Genomic DNA, 18241 nt, shown 5'->3' on the forward strand with positions numbered 1-18241 from the left:
ACCAAACAACCCTGGCAGCCTCAGAGTGGAAAGGCTTGCCCTGTACAATGTGGTCCCTCCATACTAATAGAGGCAGGTGAGCCTTCAGAGGCTGCTCAACACTCCCAAGGAGTCAGCTTCAGTACCAGCACTTGGGAGGTGGAGTTCAAGGCCATCCTCAACTATACAGTGAGTTCAAGGTCAGCCGAGGCTACATGAGATCCTGTCTCAAAAAAACAAACACAAACTAGCCTCAGGAATACATCACACCTATAGCCTCTAACAGTGGGTGGTGTAGCCTGGGACATCTCTCACCTTCCCCCCCCCCCAACACCTACAGCACCGCGTAGGAAGAACCAGGTCCACAGGACATGCCAGAGATATTCAGTAAAACTATGAAATGTCTGTTAAAAAAACCAAACAACTAAAACCTGAGATGACTGAGAGTCAGATTGCCAAGCCCCTTTGGATGCTCTCCCATGTGCATGGAGATGTCCCCAAATCCCTGTGCCCAGAGGCAGGCAGATCTGTGGGCTTGGGGAGTATGGAGGGCCATGCATCTGCTGGGCTGGACGGAGTCAGGAGAACTGCAAGTGGCCATGGGGTGCAGACAGGCGACGCTCTGGCTGCCCGTCTCCCGCCTCAGTCCAAGGAAGCTAAAGGGTGGAGTCCATCAGTGGGTGGCCATTCTCAGGAAGCATGATTCGGGTACTGGCACCCGTCTGGGCAGAAGACGAGTAGCGGGCAGATTTGTGGTTGGACCAGCGGAAGCACATGCAGCAGAGGAGGCGGCGGAAGGTGCGGCGCATCTCGGCATCTCGGCAGGAGTACACCACTGCGTTGACCAGTGAGTTGGCCTCAGCCAGGAGCAGGAAGTACTTCTCCACAGCCAGGACATTGCAGGATTTACAGTCCAGACCATCTAGGAGCAGCACCACCTGGCCTGGTGTCCAGCACACCACGAATGCCCCTGCAGGACAGAAGCGGGGAGTTGGGGGGTGGGGTGGGGGTGGGGTTGACAATGGTGAGCAACCAGGAGACTTGTCTGAACCGCCCTGTGCTCAGGCATATACCACACAAGCTCCCTGTAGGGGCAGAACTGCTAGGAGGGGAGAGACACTTTTCTCTAGTTTACCTGCCAGAGGGATTCCTTTCCTAACTGGGGTAAAGTAGCCCAGGGCCCCGGAACCTTCTACAAGAGATTTGTTCACTAAAGGATGGGACAGGAGTTCATCATGGGACAGGCTGGTTACAGAGTAGAGGGCCAGGAATCACTGGGGAGAATCAGTCCTGGACCAGGAATAGATTTCCTCCTATGCTAACAGCCTCAAAGAGGGACTTATTGCTAAGACTGAGGACTCAAATTCAATTCCCAGGACCCACGTGGAGGAAGAAGAAAACTCATTCCCAGACGTTGTCCTCAGACCTCCACACTGAAGTGCATGTGTACACACATCTGTGCACACATACACAAAATAAACATCAAAAAAATTTATTTTATTGTCGGGTGGTGGTGGCACACACCTTTAATCCCAGCACTCGGGAGGCAGAAGCAGGTGGATCTCTGTGAGTTTGAGGCCAGCCTGGGCTACAGAGTGAGTTCCAGGACAGGCTCCAAAGCTACACAGAGAAACCCTGTCTCAAAAAAAAAAAACAAAAACAAAAACAAAAAACCTCAAAATTTATTTTATGTACGTGTGTGTACGTGTGTATGAGTGTAAGCCAGATGCATGTGGGTACTGTCCTGAAGGCTAGAAAAGGGCATCAGATCTCCTGGAGCTAGAGTTGCAGGTGGTTATGAGCTGTCTAATGTGGGTATTGGGAATTGAACTTGGGCCCTCTGGAAGAACAGAAAGTGCTTATAATCACGGAGCCATTTTCTAACCTCCAAAAAGAATAATTAAACTCCAAAGGGGAGCCAGGTGTGGTGGCACAAACCCATCAACCCAGGGAAATAGAGACAGGAGGGTCCAGGAGGGCTTCAGGGCCTGCCTTAGCTACATACAGAGTTAAAGTCAGCCTGGACTCCATGAAACCCTGCACTAAAAAAATAACCAGGCAGGGGTGGTGGTGCACACCTTCAATCCCAGCACTCAGGAGGCAGAGAGGCAGGTGGATCTCTGGGAGTTCGAGGCCAGCCTGGTCTACAGAGTGAGATCCAGGACAGGTACCAAAGCTACACAGAGAAACCCTGTCTCAAAAAACCAGAAAAAAAAAAAAAAAAAAAAAAAAAAGTCTGGTGTGGTGGTGCACATTTTTAATGTTAGCACTCGGGAGGCAGAGACAGGCAGATCTGTGTGAGTTTGAGGCCAGCCTGGTCTACAGCGTGAGTTCTAGGATAGCCAGGGCTATGTAGAAAGACCCTGTCTCAAAGAACAAAACCAAACACCTCTGTGTAGGCTGGCTGAAGGGGCATCTATTCCTCTTTGGAGGCTTTGCCTGGTCCTGCCACTGGCTGTTCATCTTTTGTCCTCTTTTCCTTTCCCCTACATTGAAGGCCATCTCCCTGGAGAACATCCCCTCCCTTCCTGCAGTCTCAAACCCCAGCTTCCAGGGTCCTATGGAGGTAGGGTCCCTGGAGGTGCTTCAGAGCACCCACTCACCCAGGATGATGACAACAGTCTTGACTAGGCTGAGTGTCGTCTCTCGGTAGCGGGGATGGCAGCTGACATGCTCCGCCATGCGTTCCACCCGTCTACGCACGTAGAAGAAAATGCGTGTGTAGACGGCTACCATGAGCAGGAAGACAAGCAGGCTGGACAGGGCCCACGCAGCCAGGTAGGAGCGGCTGAACAGGGCACCATTCGTGAGCAACTGTCCAAGTCACAGAGGCAGTGCCAGAAGTGTGCAGGCAGCAACCCCAGGCCCAGAGCAGCCACCCACACGCCCACAATGAGTGTGACCACACGTCCGCGGGGCAGGCGGCTGTGGAGCTGTACAGCCATCACGCTACGGTGCCGCTCCACAGCGATGGCCAGCAGTGTGGCCACCGATGCCGTCAGGCTGGTGTCCAGCAGGCCCTGTCGCAGGAACCAGCCTTTGATGGAGAGCCTGGCGGTTCGTGGGCCAGTATGGAACATGAGGAAGAGGTAGGCCATGCCAGCGAAGAGGTCAGCGGCGGCCAAGTTGCCGAGCAGGTAGTATATGGGCTGGTGGAAGCGTCGATTGGAGGCGATGGCTGCGATAACCAGCAGATTGGTGAGCAGCACCAGTACACTGACCGCCAGCCCAGAGCCACCACCACCACATCCTTGGGGCGCCAATGAAGGCTGAGCTCCTTGCCACTGTTATTATAGAAAAAGCCGATGGTCTCGTTGTAGTAGCACTGACCCATGATGACCCCTGTGGGTATGGAAAGAGAGAAGTCAAGGGAGGCATGAACAGGCAGTGGTCAGAGACAAGAATCAAGATTGGCCGGGCGGTGGTGGCGCACACCTTTAATCCCAGCACTCAGGAGGCAGAGCCAGGCGGATCTCTGTGAGTTCGAGGCCAGCCTGGGCTACCAAATGAGTTCCAGGAAAGGCGCAAAGCTACACAGAGAAACCCTGTCTCGAAAAACCAAAAAAAAAAAAAAAAAAAAAAAAAAAAAAAAAATCAAGATTGGGTGAGTGCAACCCACAGACTCAGAGGCCCTCTGAGCAAGGTGTCTGTGGTGAGAGCCAGAGTGACCTAAAATTCACAAGCTCTGTTTATCTGCTCATAAAGCAGGGTCTCACTATGTATCCCATCTGGCCTAGAACTCCCTGTGAGACCAGGCTAGCCTCAAAACCACAGAGATCTGCTTGCCTCTGCTGAATGCTGCCATGACATTTTTAAAAAGATCTCTCATCATCAGCGGATTTTCTGTTTGTTTTTGGTTTTTTTTTTTTTTTTTCTTTCTTTCTTTCTTAAAATCGGAAGAACCCACAGCCAATGTATCTACAATGCAATTCAGGGCCTCGCGCCAGCGGTCTGAGACCAGATTGGACACCTGTGGTTTCCGAGGGGTGTGGGAGGGTTGGCCGGGGCAGCACAAAGGCGGTGTGAGCCGCAGGGGCAGCTTGAAGATCACACTGGGGCCAGGGTCCTTGCACAGTGCAGAGGCCAGGGGGCGTGTGCACACCAGAGCCAGGTTCCTAGTCAGCACCCGGAGGGCAGTGCCAAGGCACAGAGGTGACTTAGCGTGAGCAGAGTAGACAAACCGCCCCAGAAGTTGAGTTACAGGCAGGATTCCGTTCAAGAGCTCTGGAAGCTGGCCATTTCGCGGTGGGACGGAGGACCAAGAGGCCTCCGGGACAAAAGAGGGTGTTGCAGACAACTCTAGGCTAGAGAAGAGCTGTGGAGAAGGCGCGCCTCGCTCTCTCTGGAAGCCTGCACCCACCCTGGTCCGGTTGGTGCTCATCTTACCTGGGCCTCTAGTCAAGCGGCAGATGGGGCGGGCTCGCGGGGGTCGAGACAGGACTAAGACCCATGGCCCTGCTGTGGGGCGGTTGCGCAGCTGCGTCCGGTGTGCTTGGAGCCCCAGGCCGAGGAGGCGGGAGAGGCGGGCCCTAAGGCCACGCCCCTACCTGCCCCAGCTCTTGGCCCCTGGGGGGTGTCCCGCCCCCTAGAGCGTACCACCCCCACGTCGGAAGTACGGTCTTCTGAAACGGCGCCAGTCCCACCTCCTCCCTACAGCCCCGTTTTCCCACGTGGGACACCCTTCCACTCCGTCTCCCGCGCACCTCACGTGCTTGCCCTTTCGCGCCTTTGGGGCTGAGTCACCTGGCAGCTGGAAAGATCCGCAGCGGTGGCCTCTGGGGCGCCCCCCTGTTCCTGTCCAATCCTCTACCGAGCTGCAAGCCCCGCCCTGCCGTGGTCAAGCTGGCCGCTGGACCCCCGCCCTACTACTGCCGTGACACCAGCAAGCGACCCAGACCCTGTGGGCCACCCTGGCTCCCCGTGGTCTCCCCTCAGCCTGCCACTGGCTCTGGCCTGCAGCCTCCTCCCCTGGCCTCCCCCGTCCGTAGCACACAGCCCCATTGTCCCGATTATCTGCACCGGGTTGTATTTGATTATGTAGAACCGGATCAGGGACACAGAGCTCTCTGGCAGGGCCTGAGTGACTCATCTGGGGCTCCAGGCCCTGAGCCTGTGGGTTTCAGAGGGTGGTTTTCAGAATCCTTGGCTCATCAGGTCAGTAATAAAGGGTAAAAGACACTGCTCCTACTGGTCACCTCATCTTTGTCAGCCTTCCCGGCAAAGACAGATGTGCAAGAACATAACAGGATTTTTTTTATTTTTTATTTTTCGAGACAGAGTTTCTCTGTGGTTCTGGCTGTCCTGGGACTAACTCTACAGACCAGGCTGGCCTTGAACTCAGAGATCCACCTGCCTCTGCCTCCTGAGTGCTGGGATTAAAGGCGTGTGCCACTACTGAACAGTGGACTTTTTTTAAATTAAAATTTAATTTTATTTGTGCATGTGCCTGTTTATGTGTAGAGGTCAGACATTTTGCAGTAATTGGCTCCCTCCTTCCACCACGTGGGACTGGAAGATGCAGCTGAGATGGGTGAGGTTTTGCAGCAAGCACCATTTGCTCAGCTGTCTCACCGCGGCAGGATATAGTTTGTTGTAGGAATCCTGACTTGGCCAGCACTTGGGAGGCAGAGTATTTCTGTGAGTTCTATAACAATCTGGTTAACATAGGGAGTTCCAGACCAGCCAGAGCTACATGAGACAGTGTCTCAACACAAAAAACAAAACACTGAAAGACAGACCTAACAGAAGGTGACAGGGCTGAACCACACCCACCCACTCACTTGGAATCTGTCAAGGAGGCAGCAGGGCCAGGAGCCATGATGATCAAAGCAGTCAGACATCTGTCTCAGAGGTCAGGGACTGGAGTAGACCCCAAGGACCTTTGGACCTGCATTGACCATTGAGTATTGATCCGGAATCACCTGTGCACCTGTGTTGCCTTGCTGTTTTAACCTCTTCTGGCAGGGCGATGTTGAGACAGCAACCACGTGTTTTAGGATTTCCCCAAGATGGGTGGTCTTCCTTACTCAACTCTGGTAACCTCGTCTCTCCCCACACCCCACTGACTTGGTTTGGTCACCAGGTGGGGCAGGTAGGTAGATAGATAGTGCCATCAACTCAGTCCTGGGTCCCACAGGATGGTGGGTGATCAGAGATGCTCCTCAGATTCCTCAGGCTCAGCATCAGCACAACAAGAGGTCCTGGACACAGACTCACTGTCCAGCTTGGAGAGCAGCCGGGCCGTCTCCTGGGTGATCTCAAAGTGCTTAGGCAGAGGGTTCCGGCGCAGGGGGCTGCCTTCAGGGGAGGCAGCAGCAGGGCCCAGGCTTCGTCCCCTCAAACTACCTCTGTGCACTGTTGAGACAGTGACGGGAGTCTCCTCACACAGCTTGGAAGCCACCAGAGCCAAGCTGGACAGTTGATGAGTGACTGGTCGTACACCTCCCCGGGAATACTTCACTGGCTGGCGGCTGAAGTGGCCCGCGATTGTGTTCCCAGGAGCAAGTCCTCAGGGTTGTGGGTGGACCCTGTGGAGTGATGAATGCTAAGCATCCCCAAGTTCTCACAAGGTACCCCCAGGAGTGACCTGTCAGCCAAGCAACCCTGGGGCAAAGAGAGAGCCCCCCCCGGACACTCACCTTCCCCTGCTCCATCTCTGGTGCTTTCCACCTCCTTCTCCTCCTTCTGCTCCCTCTGCAGAGTTGCAGTCTGAAGGAAGAAACCCAGAATGTGACCCCCACAGTAACCCCGTTTCGGGGTCTGTGGGGGTGGCTCAGCGGATTGGAGGGTTTGCTGTGCAAGTTTGAATCAGTCCTTGTAAAAGGTCAAGCATGGCTGGGAGTGCTTGTAACTACTATTGTATGGGTGGAGGCAGGGGTCCTGGGAGCTCAAGGCCTTTGCACCCGCTGTTCCCACTGCCGGGTACACCCTTCCCCAGATTTTCCCATGCCTCTTTTCACCCCCATGCCACGCTAGTCTTTGCTCAAATGCACCTTTCCATAAGACTTGCCCATAGTATATTCCCTGCTACAAAGTCCTCTAGACCTCACCTTGGGGCATCCCTCATTCCATCCTCTTTTCTGCACAGGACCATGTAACGTTGCATATTTATTTTTGGTCTTTTTCCTCTTGGATCAGACACCAAGAGGAGGTCTTTGAATACCTATCTATTTCACTGACACATCTGAAATGGCGGGTGCTGAGTGAGCTGGACAGCAGAGCTGGCCCAGCCATTTGGTCTACTACCCGCGTTTACCTCTGCGGCTGGTACGAGTCAGACTGGAGTGAGAGGAAGAGATTCTAAAAGGGGAGGTGAAATGGGTCAGTGGGCAAAAGCACTAACTGAGCCCTCCTGGTCAACAACCACAAAGCCAAACACCGACACATGACTGGCGGGGAGGCTCTGGGTGAAGGTAACCGCCACCAGACCTGATGGTGAGTTCGATCTCCAGACCCTGCTTGGTAGAAGGGAAGAACTGGTTCCTGCAAGTCTTCTTCTGACCTACAGCCCCTCCCACTAAACACAAAAATCCGTCTTTTAAAAAAGCTGGATTGGGGTGAACACCCATAACCCCAGTTCCTCTCTGGTGAGATGGGAGGCACCCGCTGGTCAGCCTGAAGTATAAAGCACTGCAGAAACGAGGCGGGAAAGAGGCTGGCTCTGAAACTGGTCCTCTGACCTCTACACACTAAGTCAATAAGTAGTTTCCTTCCTTCCTCCCTTCCTTCCTCCCTCCCTCCCTCCCTCCCTCCCTCCCTCCCTCCCTCCCTCCCTCCCTCCCTCCCTCCCTTCCTTCCTTCCTTCCTTCCTTCCTTCCACTTCTCTCTCTTTCCTGACTGTCCTGGAAACTCACTCTGTAGACCAGGCTGGCCTTGAACTCAGAGATTGTCCGCCAAATGCTGGGGTTAAAGGTGCGTGCCACCATGACCCAGCCTAATAAGACCCTACCTCAAAATCAAATAAAACAATATAAATAAAAAGGCAAGTGTGTTAGGGCTGGAGAGATGGCTCAGTAGTTAAGAGCATTTCCAGAGGACCCGAGTTCAATTCCCAGCAACCACATGGCAGCTCACAACTGTCTATAACTCCAGTTCCAGGGGATCTGACACCCTCACAGACATACATGCAGGCAAAAACACCAATGCACATTAAAAAAAAAAAAAAAAAAAAAAAAGGCAAGTGTGTAATTAAACTCAAGGTCACCTTGGCTTGCAGCATGAGTTCAAGGCCAATCTGGCAAACTAAAGGAGGTTGAGTAGGTAAAGGCATCTGCCACCAAGCTTGGCAATTCCGATTTCTTCCAGGACCTACATGCTAGAAGAGAACTGACTCTTCTAAGTTTTCTCTGACTTCCATGAGACCCCCACCTCCACAATAAATAAATAAAATGTAATAAAAGAAATTTGGGCTAGGGAGGTGTTTCAATGGTTAAAGGTACTTGCTATCAGTTTAAGAACCTAAGTTCCATCCCCAGGACCCACGTGGTAGAAGAGGACAGGTTGTCCTCTGGCCTTCATGCTCATGCCACGACTTGTGTGTGCCTACATTCTCCCTCTCTCCCCCCCCCCTCTCCAAATAGATGCTTTTAAAAATGCAAAAGAAATAAAAGTAAAGAGAGCTGGGCGTGTGACTCAGTGGTAAGCACACACCTAACACACACCAGGCCTGGATTCAGTATCCAGTTGTGCAAAGGAAAAGGAGTTAAACATAGACAAGGCCCTTCCCACATCCTACCTCAGGAGGTGTGACCTCGGGACACTGCTCCAGGGCACTGTGGTGTTTGGGGTCTGGGCTGGAGTCTGAGGCTATGGTCAGGGGCTGTGGGTCTTGGGCAAGTGGGGCTGGGTGCTGGGGACTGGGTTCGAGGGGCGCAAGAGCCAGGCCAGGGTCTTGGGTCAGGGGCTCAGAGGCCAGAGGGAGCTCATCCATTCCAAAGATCTGCTCATAGTGCACAACGAGGAACTCAACAAGCTGAGCCTGGTGACTGGAGTCCAGCAGACAGGCCATGGGACTGGCACTGGGGGCCCTGGGTCCATCTGGTGGCCGCAGCAGCGTAGGCCCAAACACAATCCCCAAGTTGTTGGCAGACATCTTGTTTTCTTCAAACCGAGCTGCCACCCTGAGGATGGTGTGGGGAGAAGGGTCAAGCAGGGAGTTGGAGGAGAAGGGTAGGACCTGTGGGCTAGCCTGGTGACTTGGCCAGGCCACAGGAAGTAGTCTTTGGTCACTGTTTGAGACTAGTTAGTTCACATGGATAGTATCAGGGTTAGGTGTGGGTATACAGGGTTCTGAGCTCAGAAGAAATATTAAAGGTTAGAGGTTAATATGAGCCACACAGGTAAGCAGTTATGTGTCTAGGGAAAGGGCCATGATTCAAAGCTTAGGGACCCATGCACACCTGAACAGATGGGCCACCAGGTGCCGCAGGGTGTTGTAGTTAGAGTCGGGCAGCCGCCCCAGGAGGGTCTTCAGCGAGCGGATAACCTCAGGGCTGGGGCTGGGGGTCCCAGGGCTGTCCCCAGGGTCTGCATGCAGGGTCTTTGCCAGAGAGATGAAGGCGTCGTAGAAGTGGAAGGGGACCACGGGGTCAGTGAGCTGGTGGGGACAGGAGTGTGGGTGGGCTGATGAGGGTCCTGAGCCAGAGGCTGCATGGCTCCTGCCCACCACCTCAGGCCTGGAGCCACCTACCTCCTGAAGAAATCGCTTGAGGACACTGGTGATATCGTGAGGAGAGTTTCCGGACAGTTCAACCAGTGCTCGGCCGTTCTCGAAGGCCTGGCAGAGCCGTTCCACACGCACTCGGGACCCGCTGACCCGATAGATACCCTGTGGAGTAAGGGACACCTCGTTTGTGATCTGGCCATCAGTGGGCACAGATCACTCATGGTGACAATCCAGAATGAAGATGGCGCCTACCTGTAGGCCCAGGGCACGGTGCTCTATCTCAGCTATGCATCGGGTAATCACAAAGGGCACCTCCTCAGGGAAATCTCTGGGGAGTTGTAGGAAGTCAACCCCAAAGAGAGGCATCCGGGCTGGAAGCCGCCGATGTCCACAGAGGATGAGGAGGGTCTCCAGGCAGCGCTTGTGACAGGTCAAAAGGCACTGGGGGCAAGGTCACAGGGTTAGGAGTAAGCTGGGGTCAAGAAGGTCATCAGGTCAGCAGGGATGAGAAGATCATCAAGAAAGCCAGGGAGCGGAGCGTGCTAAGAGATGTTAGACCTGACCAGTGAGATGGTTCAGCAGTTAAAGGTACTTGCAGCCAAGCCTGACGACGATCCCCAGGACTCACATGCAGGAGGAGACTTCTTTATTATCCTCTAACACTCACACACAGACCGTGGCCCTACACACACACACACACACACACACACACACACACACACACACACACACACACACACGATAAATAAACAAACATCAAGATTGGGAGAGGTCATCAGACAAAGGTAGGCCCTAGAGCAAAAGGGCTGCAGGGATCTGGGTCAGTTTGGTGAAAGTCAGCAGAGGTCATCAGGTCTCCAGTGCAGGCCACACCTCTTCACACTCTGTCCCGCTGACCATGAAGGCTTCACATTCTCTGCACTTGGCTGGGCCACGCAGCCGCCGTAGCCGGTGGGTCTGAGCGGCTGTGGACAGTGTCCACTTCCTGAAGGGGCTGCCTAGTCCGTTCTCCATCCCATCCCCCAGATCTGCAAGGAGGGAGGTCAGGGCTGTCAGAGGCACCCACTTGTCCCTGTGAATCCACCTGCCCACATATGTTGAGCCTTACCAGGGTCTCGCTCCTCAAAGTCATCGGAGGACTCAGTGCCTATAGATGACGCCTTCACAAGCCTCCGAGCGCCAGCACCTGGGGTCAGGGGGCACAGAGGTAGGATCATTATGGTGGTCATGGGGCAGGCTAGGTCTAAGGAGGCAGGTTTGGTTTTTAGGGCTTCCAAAAACACCCAGAGATATCCTTGAGAGAAAGGGTCAGAGACAAGAGGCTAAGTCCAGGAATGGGTCAGGCCCTTGTCTGGTGGCTAAGAGGAAACTTCCACCAAGACAGTGGGCCAGCACTCGAGGACCAGGAGTATGGGGCAGATCAGAGGCCAAAAGGTAGAGTGGAGATGAAAGGTTAGTTCTTAGCTAGGAGCTGGAACATTCACCTGGGCTGGAAGTAGGGGAATCCAGAGACTGGGATTCATGACCACCACCTACACTGTCCACATCACTGCCTGGAGTGGGGCCTGGCATCCCTGGGTGAGAATAGGTCAGTCAGGCTGGCCCAAGTTCAGGCCTTATACCCACCAGGCCCCCATGAACTTACCCTGGCTGCTGTTATCGTCCCAAGGGCCAGGCTCAGAGGAACCCTCCTCCAGCCTTGCATGTGGGGGCCCTGAAAGCTTCTTTTTTGTGTCCTGAGGGGAACTGGGAGAGAGAGATTTGAGGGCTTGGTCCCCAGGAAGATGGCCTGGGTGACAGCAAGTGGGCATATCATCTGGGTCCCAACTCCAAAGGTTTGCAAGCTCTGGTGTCCAGGGCCATCTTAGCCCCACCACCCGAAGACTGGGATAATTTATCCAAAGTGCCCCACGATCCTGTAAGTACCCTAAAGAAAACCAGGGACCCATTTCAGAGCAAACAGCACAGGAGGGGGCTGGAGAGGTGGCCCAGTGAGTGTTCGGCTGCTGTTCCAGAGCCCAAGCTCAGTTCCCAGCACCACATATGTGGCTCACAACTGCCCCTAAGTCCAGCTCCACAGGCTCTGATGCCCTCTTCTGGTCTCTAAGGGTACCTGCACACAGGTGGCATGTACACATACATCTAAATAGAAATAATTCTATAAATAAAAAGACACTAAGTGAGTTCCAGGACAGCAAGAGCTACATAGAGAGACCCTGTTTCCAAAATATCCCAGGGCCTGCCAATAGTGGCGCATGCCTTTAATCCCGGCACTCGGGAGGCAGAGGCAGGTGGATCTCTGTGAGTTGGAGGCCAGCCTGGTCTACAGAGGGAGTTCCAGGGCAGCCGGGGCTATGCGGACAAACCCTGTCTCAAACAAAACAAAACAAAAATCCTGAAGACATTAAAGAACTGGGGACTAGTTGGGAGAGTAAGGGATTCAGCCGGGGTGGAAGGGAGCAAGAGAAGGCATCAGAGGTGAACATAAAGTATTTTATATACATATGTTAAACCCGGCTTTGGGCTTCTGGGCTCACTCCAGGCCCAGCCCTTGGCCCACCTGTGCACCACAGGCGTGAACTCCTGGAAGCAGAAGGCAGGAGATGGCGGTGGCGGGGCCCCAGGCTGCAGTGCCCGCACAAACTCCTGGTAGCGCTGGCCGGGCTCAAAGGGCGCACAGCACTCAGCCAGAGCAGAGAAGGCGCGAGGTCCTCGCTCTGCCTGTGCCCCTCGCAGCTCAAACAGGCCCATCGTCACCTGCAAGGATGGAGATATGCACAATCAAAGAAGACTGGACCTGGATTGCTGGGGCATGGTGGGGCCTAACACTTGGCAATAAGCAAGGCCAGTGTTCGAGAACAGGGTCTGTCACTGGTAGGCTGTAAGGGGGTGCCATCAGGGTGTGGGGCCTGCACTAATGATGGGTGTCCTGGGGCCTCAGAGATGGATCAGGGACAGAGGAACGAGTATTTATTTACTCAAGTGCAATGAACCAAGGGTGGCCGTGGGGGAGGACCTTACCCGCCTAAGCACTTCGTCTCCTTGCAACACCAGCTTGCGTACATGTGACACTATCCGCTGCTTGGTGGTCTCCAGATCCTGCTGGCGCGCATTGGCCTCCCGAACACAGGCCTGGTATAGAGCCTCCGCCTCTTGTGCCTGGGGAAACCAAGGCAGAGACGGCTTAAGAGGACTGGAGTTGGGGAGAGGAAAGTTAGCAATGTTAGGGGCTCTGGGTAAGGGCCTCCACCTTGGCCTGTGCCTCCTCTCGGGAACGCCGTCTGCGCTCCTGCTGCTTGCTGGATCCGGGAGACGCCTGGGGAGCGGGGTCCTCAGGGGACCCCTGGGAACGTGCCCACAGGTCTTCTCTGCGTTGAGTGTACTGGAGCTGGGCGCGCCGCAGAGCCTGCACTGCCTCATTCTTGGAGGCAATAAGAGGACCTTAATGAGGCCTCGGCCTGCGTCTGCAGAGCCTCCAGTCTCGGGTGCAGGGCCTTACCATGCGTTTCTGCTCCTTCAGCCACTGCTCCTTGAATTCCTTCCTCCACTTTTCAATTTCCATCCTTTTGGCTGCTAGAGGCTGCAGGGTGGAGGATGGGGTGGAGAAGCAGCTTCAGTACTCCCCATTCGTTGTTTCCTGCCCCACGCCCCACCCCCGGCATGGGCTCTACCTTAGACACCACCACCCACACCTCAGACTCGAACCGTTCTTGAATCTGCTGTTTCAACCAGGCCTGCTCTACCCATGTACATGAGCAGAAAGTTGTGTGATCATCCCCTCTTCAGGGACACAGACATCCTGACACCCCTACTGGTGTGTTCTTTTCAATTAAAATTTTAAATTTTATTTTTATTATTTTAAAATGTGTGAATGCATGCAGGCTTGTGCACATGACTGTGGGTGCTTATGGAGGCTAGAGGCATCAGATCCCCAGGGAGTTGCAGTTACAGGTGGTTGTGGACTCATGGCTGCTAGGAACTCAGTACCTCTTCAAGAGCAGTATGTGCTCTTAACCTTTGAGGCATCTCTCCAGTGCCCTTTGAAATTTTTACTTATTTATTTTGTGTTTACATATGTGTGGGGTGACATTCATGCCAGCATGTGTGAGGTCAGAAGGCAGTTTGTGGGAGTTGGTGTTTCTCCTTCCTCCAAATGGGCTCCAGGGACCGACTTACATTGCCAGGCTTGGTGGCAAGCATCCTCACCTGCTGCACCACCTCCACGGGTTCCCTCTTTGTTTTGTTTTTGTTTTTGTTTGCTACTGGGGATTTGAACCATGGCCTTGCATGTGTTAACTAATTCTATCATTGTGCTATATCTCCAGCCCTTCTTTTTAAAAAACCTATTTATTTATTTATTGTTATTATGTGTGTCTGATGTGTGTACATGGGCACACAGGCCATGGTATGTGTGTGGAGGGTAGAGGATAGCATCATGAAGTTGGAGCTCTCTTTCTACCTCTATGTGGGTTTCAGAGATGGAACTCAGTCCTCAGCAGCAAGCACCTTTACCTTCTCAGACATCACACTGGCCCTCACTGGCCCTGAAACCATTTTTTTTTTTTTAAAGATGGGTCTTACTATGAGGCCTTGGCTGGCCACCATCTCAGCGATTCTTGCCTGCTTCAGTTTTCCCACTGTTGAAATTAAAGGTGTGCACCACTGTGCCAAGCTTGAAATCAGTATTTCTTTTTTGTTTTGTTTGTTCAAAACAGTCTCACATGTAGCTCAGGCTGTCCTAGAACTCACTATGTAGATCAGGCTGGTCTGGAACTCAGAGATCTACCTACCTTTGCCTCTCAAGTACTAGGATTAAAGGTGTGCACCACTATGCCCTATGAAACTGGCATTTCTAAGTTGAAAATTTTTAAAAATTGGGGCTGGAGATATAGTTCTGCTGGTAGAGATTTCCCTAGTATCCTCACATCATCCCTTCTCTCAAATGAAAGTACCATTGTGTGTGTGTGTGTGTGTGTGTGTGTGTGTGTGTGTGTGTGTGTGTGTGTTGCAGTCTCACAGGAATCTGGGTTTGAATCTCAGTGTAGGAACTTTGACAAGATCCTGAGCATCTCTGGGCTCCAGCTTCCTCCTGAGTGGCACTTGCAGGGGTGGTGGTGGTGAGGATATGCTTACCTGGTGGTAATCTCTCTTCTGCTGGGCCAGCGTTTCCACGGCCAGGGATCCCAGGCTGAGGTCATGCTCCAGAAACAAGGTGTAGATGTACTGGAGTGGCATTTGACTCTGGGGTGGAGTGCAGGGCTGGCTCAGGAACTGAACAGAGAGGGATGGAGGACCTGAGGGGTGGGGGCTGGGCTCTGGGTAGGGCTGGTACCTGCTGGAGAATGGCCACCTTGCCGGCCTCAGCGATCTTCATGACACTCTTAGCAAACTCGAGCTCTAAGGGGAGACGGTGGGGCTTGAGTCCTGAGGCAGCTGAGGTTTGGGTCCTGCCTGCCATCGGGGGCTGAGCAGAAGGAAGCCTCACCATAGCTGGCTCTCTTGTCTGTCCAGGCCAGTAGCTCCTTGGCATATCGGCTCCATGTCTTGGCATACTCCAGGGCAGCATCCACACCACCCTTGGTCCGAACGAGTCGCAAATCTAGTTCTTCCTCTGGGACACACAGGGAACCCCCTGAGCCCAGGCCTCCCGTGGAAGGAAGCCTTCCCTGCACTCCGAGACCAGACCCATGGTCTATGTTCCACACGTTCATGGGTCCCTAAATCCCTTTTGGGATCAGTCAGTACCATAATTTACAGGTTCTCTACTCAAAACTGGGGAATACTTTAGGACAGGGGCACTGTGGGCTCTGCCCTGTCCCCTGAACTTGGCACAGAACAGGGTTGTGATGCCTTGGTGAAGGAATGACCTCCTCTACCCACCCCCATCCTTGTCTGAAATCCTCCCCTACCTGTGAGGGGTCCAGGACCCTCTGGGGAGGGATCACTCCAACAGCTGGCTTCACTGCTCTGGGGTAAGAGGATTAGAGACAGCATTCAGGAGCAAGCAACCCAGGGGCTGGCCTCTTTGAGGACCCTGATCATGTCCCTACCTCCTCATTCACCACTGTGACTGTGGCAGTCTTCTCAGGCTCCAGGTCTTCTCTGAGTACAAGGTCTCCAGCCAGGGGGTCGAAAGCCCTGGGGGTGGGGTGGGGAGTAGGAGTATGAGGATATGAGGAAGCCATTTCTGCCCAGACTGTCCTTTGTTGGGGAAGAGTTCTGGGGATGCTAGGACAGTTGAAGGAGAAAGGGAGATACAGTCTTTGATATGATCTGTGATTTAGAAGGTGTGATCTGAGGATTTAAGGGAGGCAGGTGAGGCTGTGGCTTGTTTGTTCTGAGACAGAAGCTCACGTATCCAGGCAGGCCTTCAAATCACTGTGTCGGCCGATTTTCTACCTCCACTTCGAAAGTGTGGGAATTACATGGATGCACCACCACCCTGGTTGGTTTGTGCAGTTGTGCAGTACTATCGATGGAAACCAGGCTTTGTGTATGCCAGACAAGCATTTTATCAATTGAACTCCTAACTCTCCTTTTCCCTTTTGTGATACAGGCAGGATGTTATGCACTTGACCTACCACTTAGCCACATCCCCAGGTGAGGTCTTTTCCTAAAAACAGGACGAGAAAGGGCTTGAAGGGCCTTAGGTAATTTAGGGGTTCACAGAGTGGGATTATAGCTATTTCAACCATTTTAAGGGATCACGAGGTTTTGTGTGTGTGTGTGTGTGTGTGTGTGTGTGTGTGTCTCCGGACCACTTTTGAGATATACCCAAACACCTGTGTATCTAGAATGCCAGAAGGCACAGGTGTTTGGAAGGGTCCTATCTTAGGCTCAGAAGGTGGAAGTCAGTTGTCCAGATGTGGGGCAGCAGATAGGGAGCTTAGCTAGATTTGGTGACAGGCTCAGACTCACACGTTCCCCAGTGATATCTCGAGATTGTCCAGGCTCTGGAAGATGTCACTGTACCTCTTTCTGCCCTCGGGAGCTGGGGTTAGCTCTGGGGGAGGGAAGTGTAAGAAAACATGAGCCAACCACTGTCTCCCTCCATCCACAGTGGTGGCAAAGCAATCTGCATGCACCTCAACCACTCTCAAGCAGAGGTGGAAGAGAGAGAGAGAAAAAGAGACTTGAGTGAGTCTTAGCCTAAGACTCGTGTGGGATGAGACAAGTGAGCTTTGGTGGGGTCACTTTGGACCAGACAAATGGACCCAGGTAAAATCAGAGCAGCGGCTGCTTACAGTCACAGAGACACCCACACAGGCACGGACACATAAGCAAAACAAGAAGACATATGCAGCTGACACACGAATGCCGAAATAGAGGACTGGCTTGACAATGGAGCCACATGGACCCCAGGGTAGACAGATGGAAACGCACGTGGGACGCACAGACACTTAGCCTGCGGCATAAACACACTGGAGTATGGCTGAAACCACGAGGGACAGGACTGAATGACACTCGACACACACAAAGACAGCTGAAAACATAACCCAGACCTAGTCACAATTCTGCCGCCGCCCCCCTAGCCTGATGCCCCTGGGGCGCCCTGCAAGGATCCTGGCCGCGACACCCTGCCCCCATCCACCGTGTAATCAGAAGCAGAAGCGGCCACTTCCCCTTCCTGGGCCCCTTCCCCCAGGCATCCGGGGTGCCGGATCTGCAGGGCAATCGGAGGGCTGGGGGCTGGAGTCTCCTGTGTGTTTCGGGGGGTGGGGGTCCCCAAGGTGCGCAGACCTCCCCACGCCCTTCCCGTTCCAGTACTTCTTTCCCGGCTGTCAGGTAGCTCATGGGTAAGTGGGGCTCCCTGGGTTAGGAGCTGAGGAGCGGTGGAGGGAGGCCCCCGGTCCCCACCCCCCTACCTGTCTCCGTAGCGTCCATGGCGGCCCGGGGCAGGGGGTGGGGTGGTGAACGCGCAGCAGAGCCGATAGGGACGGGGCTGCGCGCCGCCCGGGACCAGCCCCGATTTCCTGCCTCCGCTGGCCCAGTGCTATCGCCCCGCCCCACCTCTGCCACGCCCCAAGATGACACGCCCCTCCCGGAAGCCGCCGCCGGACTTCTGACCAGCTTCCAGTGCTCATCCCAGGCTCCCCGTATACGGCTGAGCCTCAGCGGACCAGGAGTCCCTTAGGTAGATTTGTGCATCACCCCAAAGCCTGGCAGTATTCCCTTCCAGCAAGCCTGGGTTTCCCGCCCCAGAACCCTGCCCCGCCCAGTGACTAGACCGAACTCCCAAGCACCCTGTGGCTTTCATGGGTCAGGTTCCCTTTTTTCGAGGGGGCGGAAAGATGTGTCTCACTATTTGGCCTGGCTGGCCTGAATTCCATGTGTAAACCAGGTTAGCCTCAAACTCAGGAGATCCCCCTGCCTCTGCCAGCTGAGAGCTGGGATTAAAGATTTGGTTGGTCCAGGCTCTTGAGGCGGTTCCTTCCAGCGCAGTCAATGTTCTCAGGGGCAGGCAGGAACACAAACACCTTGCACTGGGACCTCCAAGAACTGTCCCAGGCTCAGGAGTCCCCCACTTTCAAAGTAAGGGGACTACCCAGTGGTGGCTGCCTGCGGGGACAGCCGCACAGCGGGCGATGGGCACGACAC

General features: G+C 54.0%; 2 protein-coding genes across 2 annotated transcripts; both read right to left on the reverse strand.

The window, feature by feature from the left end:
- Positions 1–362: 362 nt before the first annotated feature.
- Positions 363–3316, reverse strand: LOC114686692 (lysophosphatidic acid receptor 2-like). The gene is given in 4 exon segments (XM_028861344.2): positions 363–949; positions 2583–2774; positions 2777–3211; positions 3214–3316. Coding segments are annotated over 4 exon segments (1041 nt in total). The 5' UTR covers positions 3314–3316; the 3' UTR covers positions 363–635.
- A 2092-nt stretch (positions 3317–5408) lies between these two features.
- On the reverse strand, positions 5409–17660 carry LOC114686693 (GEM-interacting protein-like). Its single transcript, XM_028861345.2, is given in 22 exon segments — positions 5409–6462; positions 6465–6506; positions 6618–6687; positions 8714–9098; positions 9378–9574; positions 9668–9805; positions 9896–10084; positions 10517–10671; positions 10752–10829; positions 11128–11217; positions 11289–11389; positions 12204–12400; positions 12665–12802; positions 12894–13064; positions 13143–13223; positions 14777–14884; positions 14976–15040; positions 15129–15254; positions 15553–15610; positions 15694–15781; positions 16562–16646; positions 17509–17660. Coding segments are annotated over 22 exon segments (2916 nt in total). The 5' UTR covers positions 17528–17660; the 3' UTR covers positions 5409–6127.
- Positions 17661–18241: the final 581 nt, after the last annotated feature.

The sequence above is a fragment of the Peromyscus leucopus genome, chromosome 17, assembly GCF_004664715.2.
Source record: "Peromyscus leucopus breed LL Stock chromosome 17, UCI_PerLeu_2.1, whole genome shotgun sequence".
Lineage (NCBI taxonomy): Eukaryota > Metazoa > Chordata > Mammalia > Rodentia > Cricetidae > Peromyscus > Peromyscus leucopus.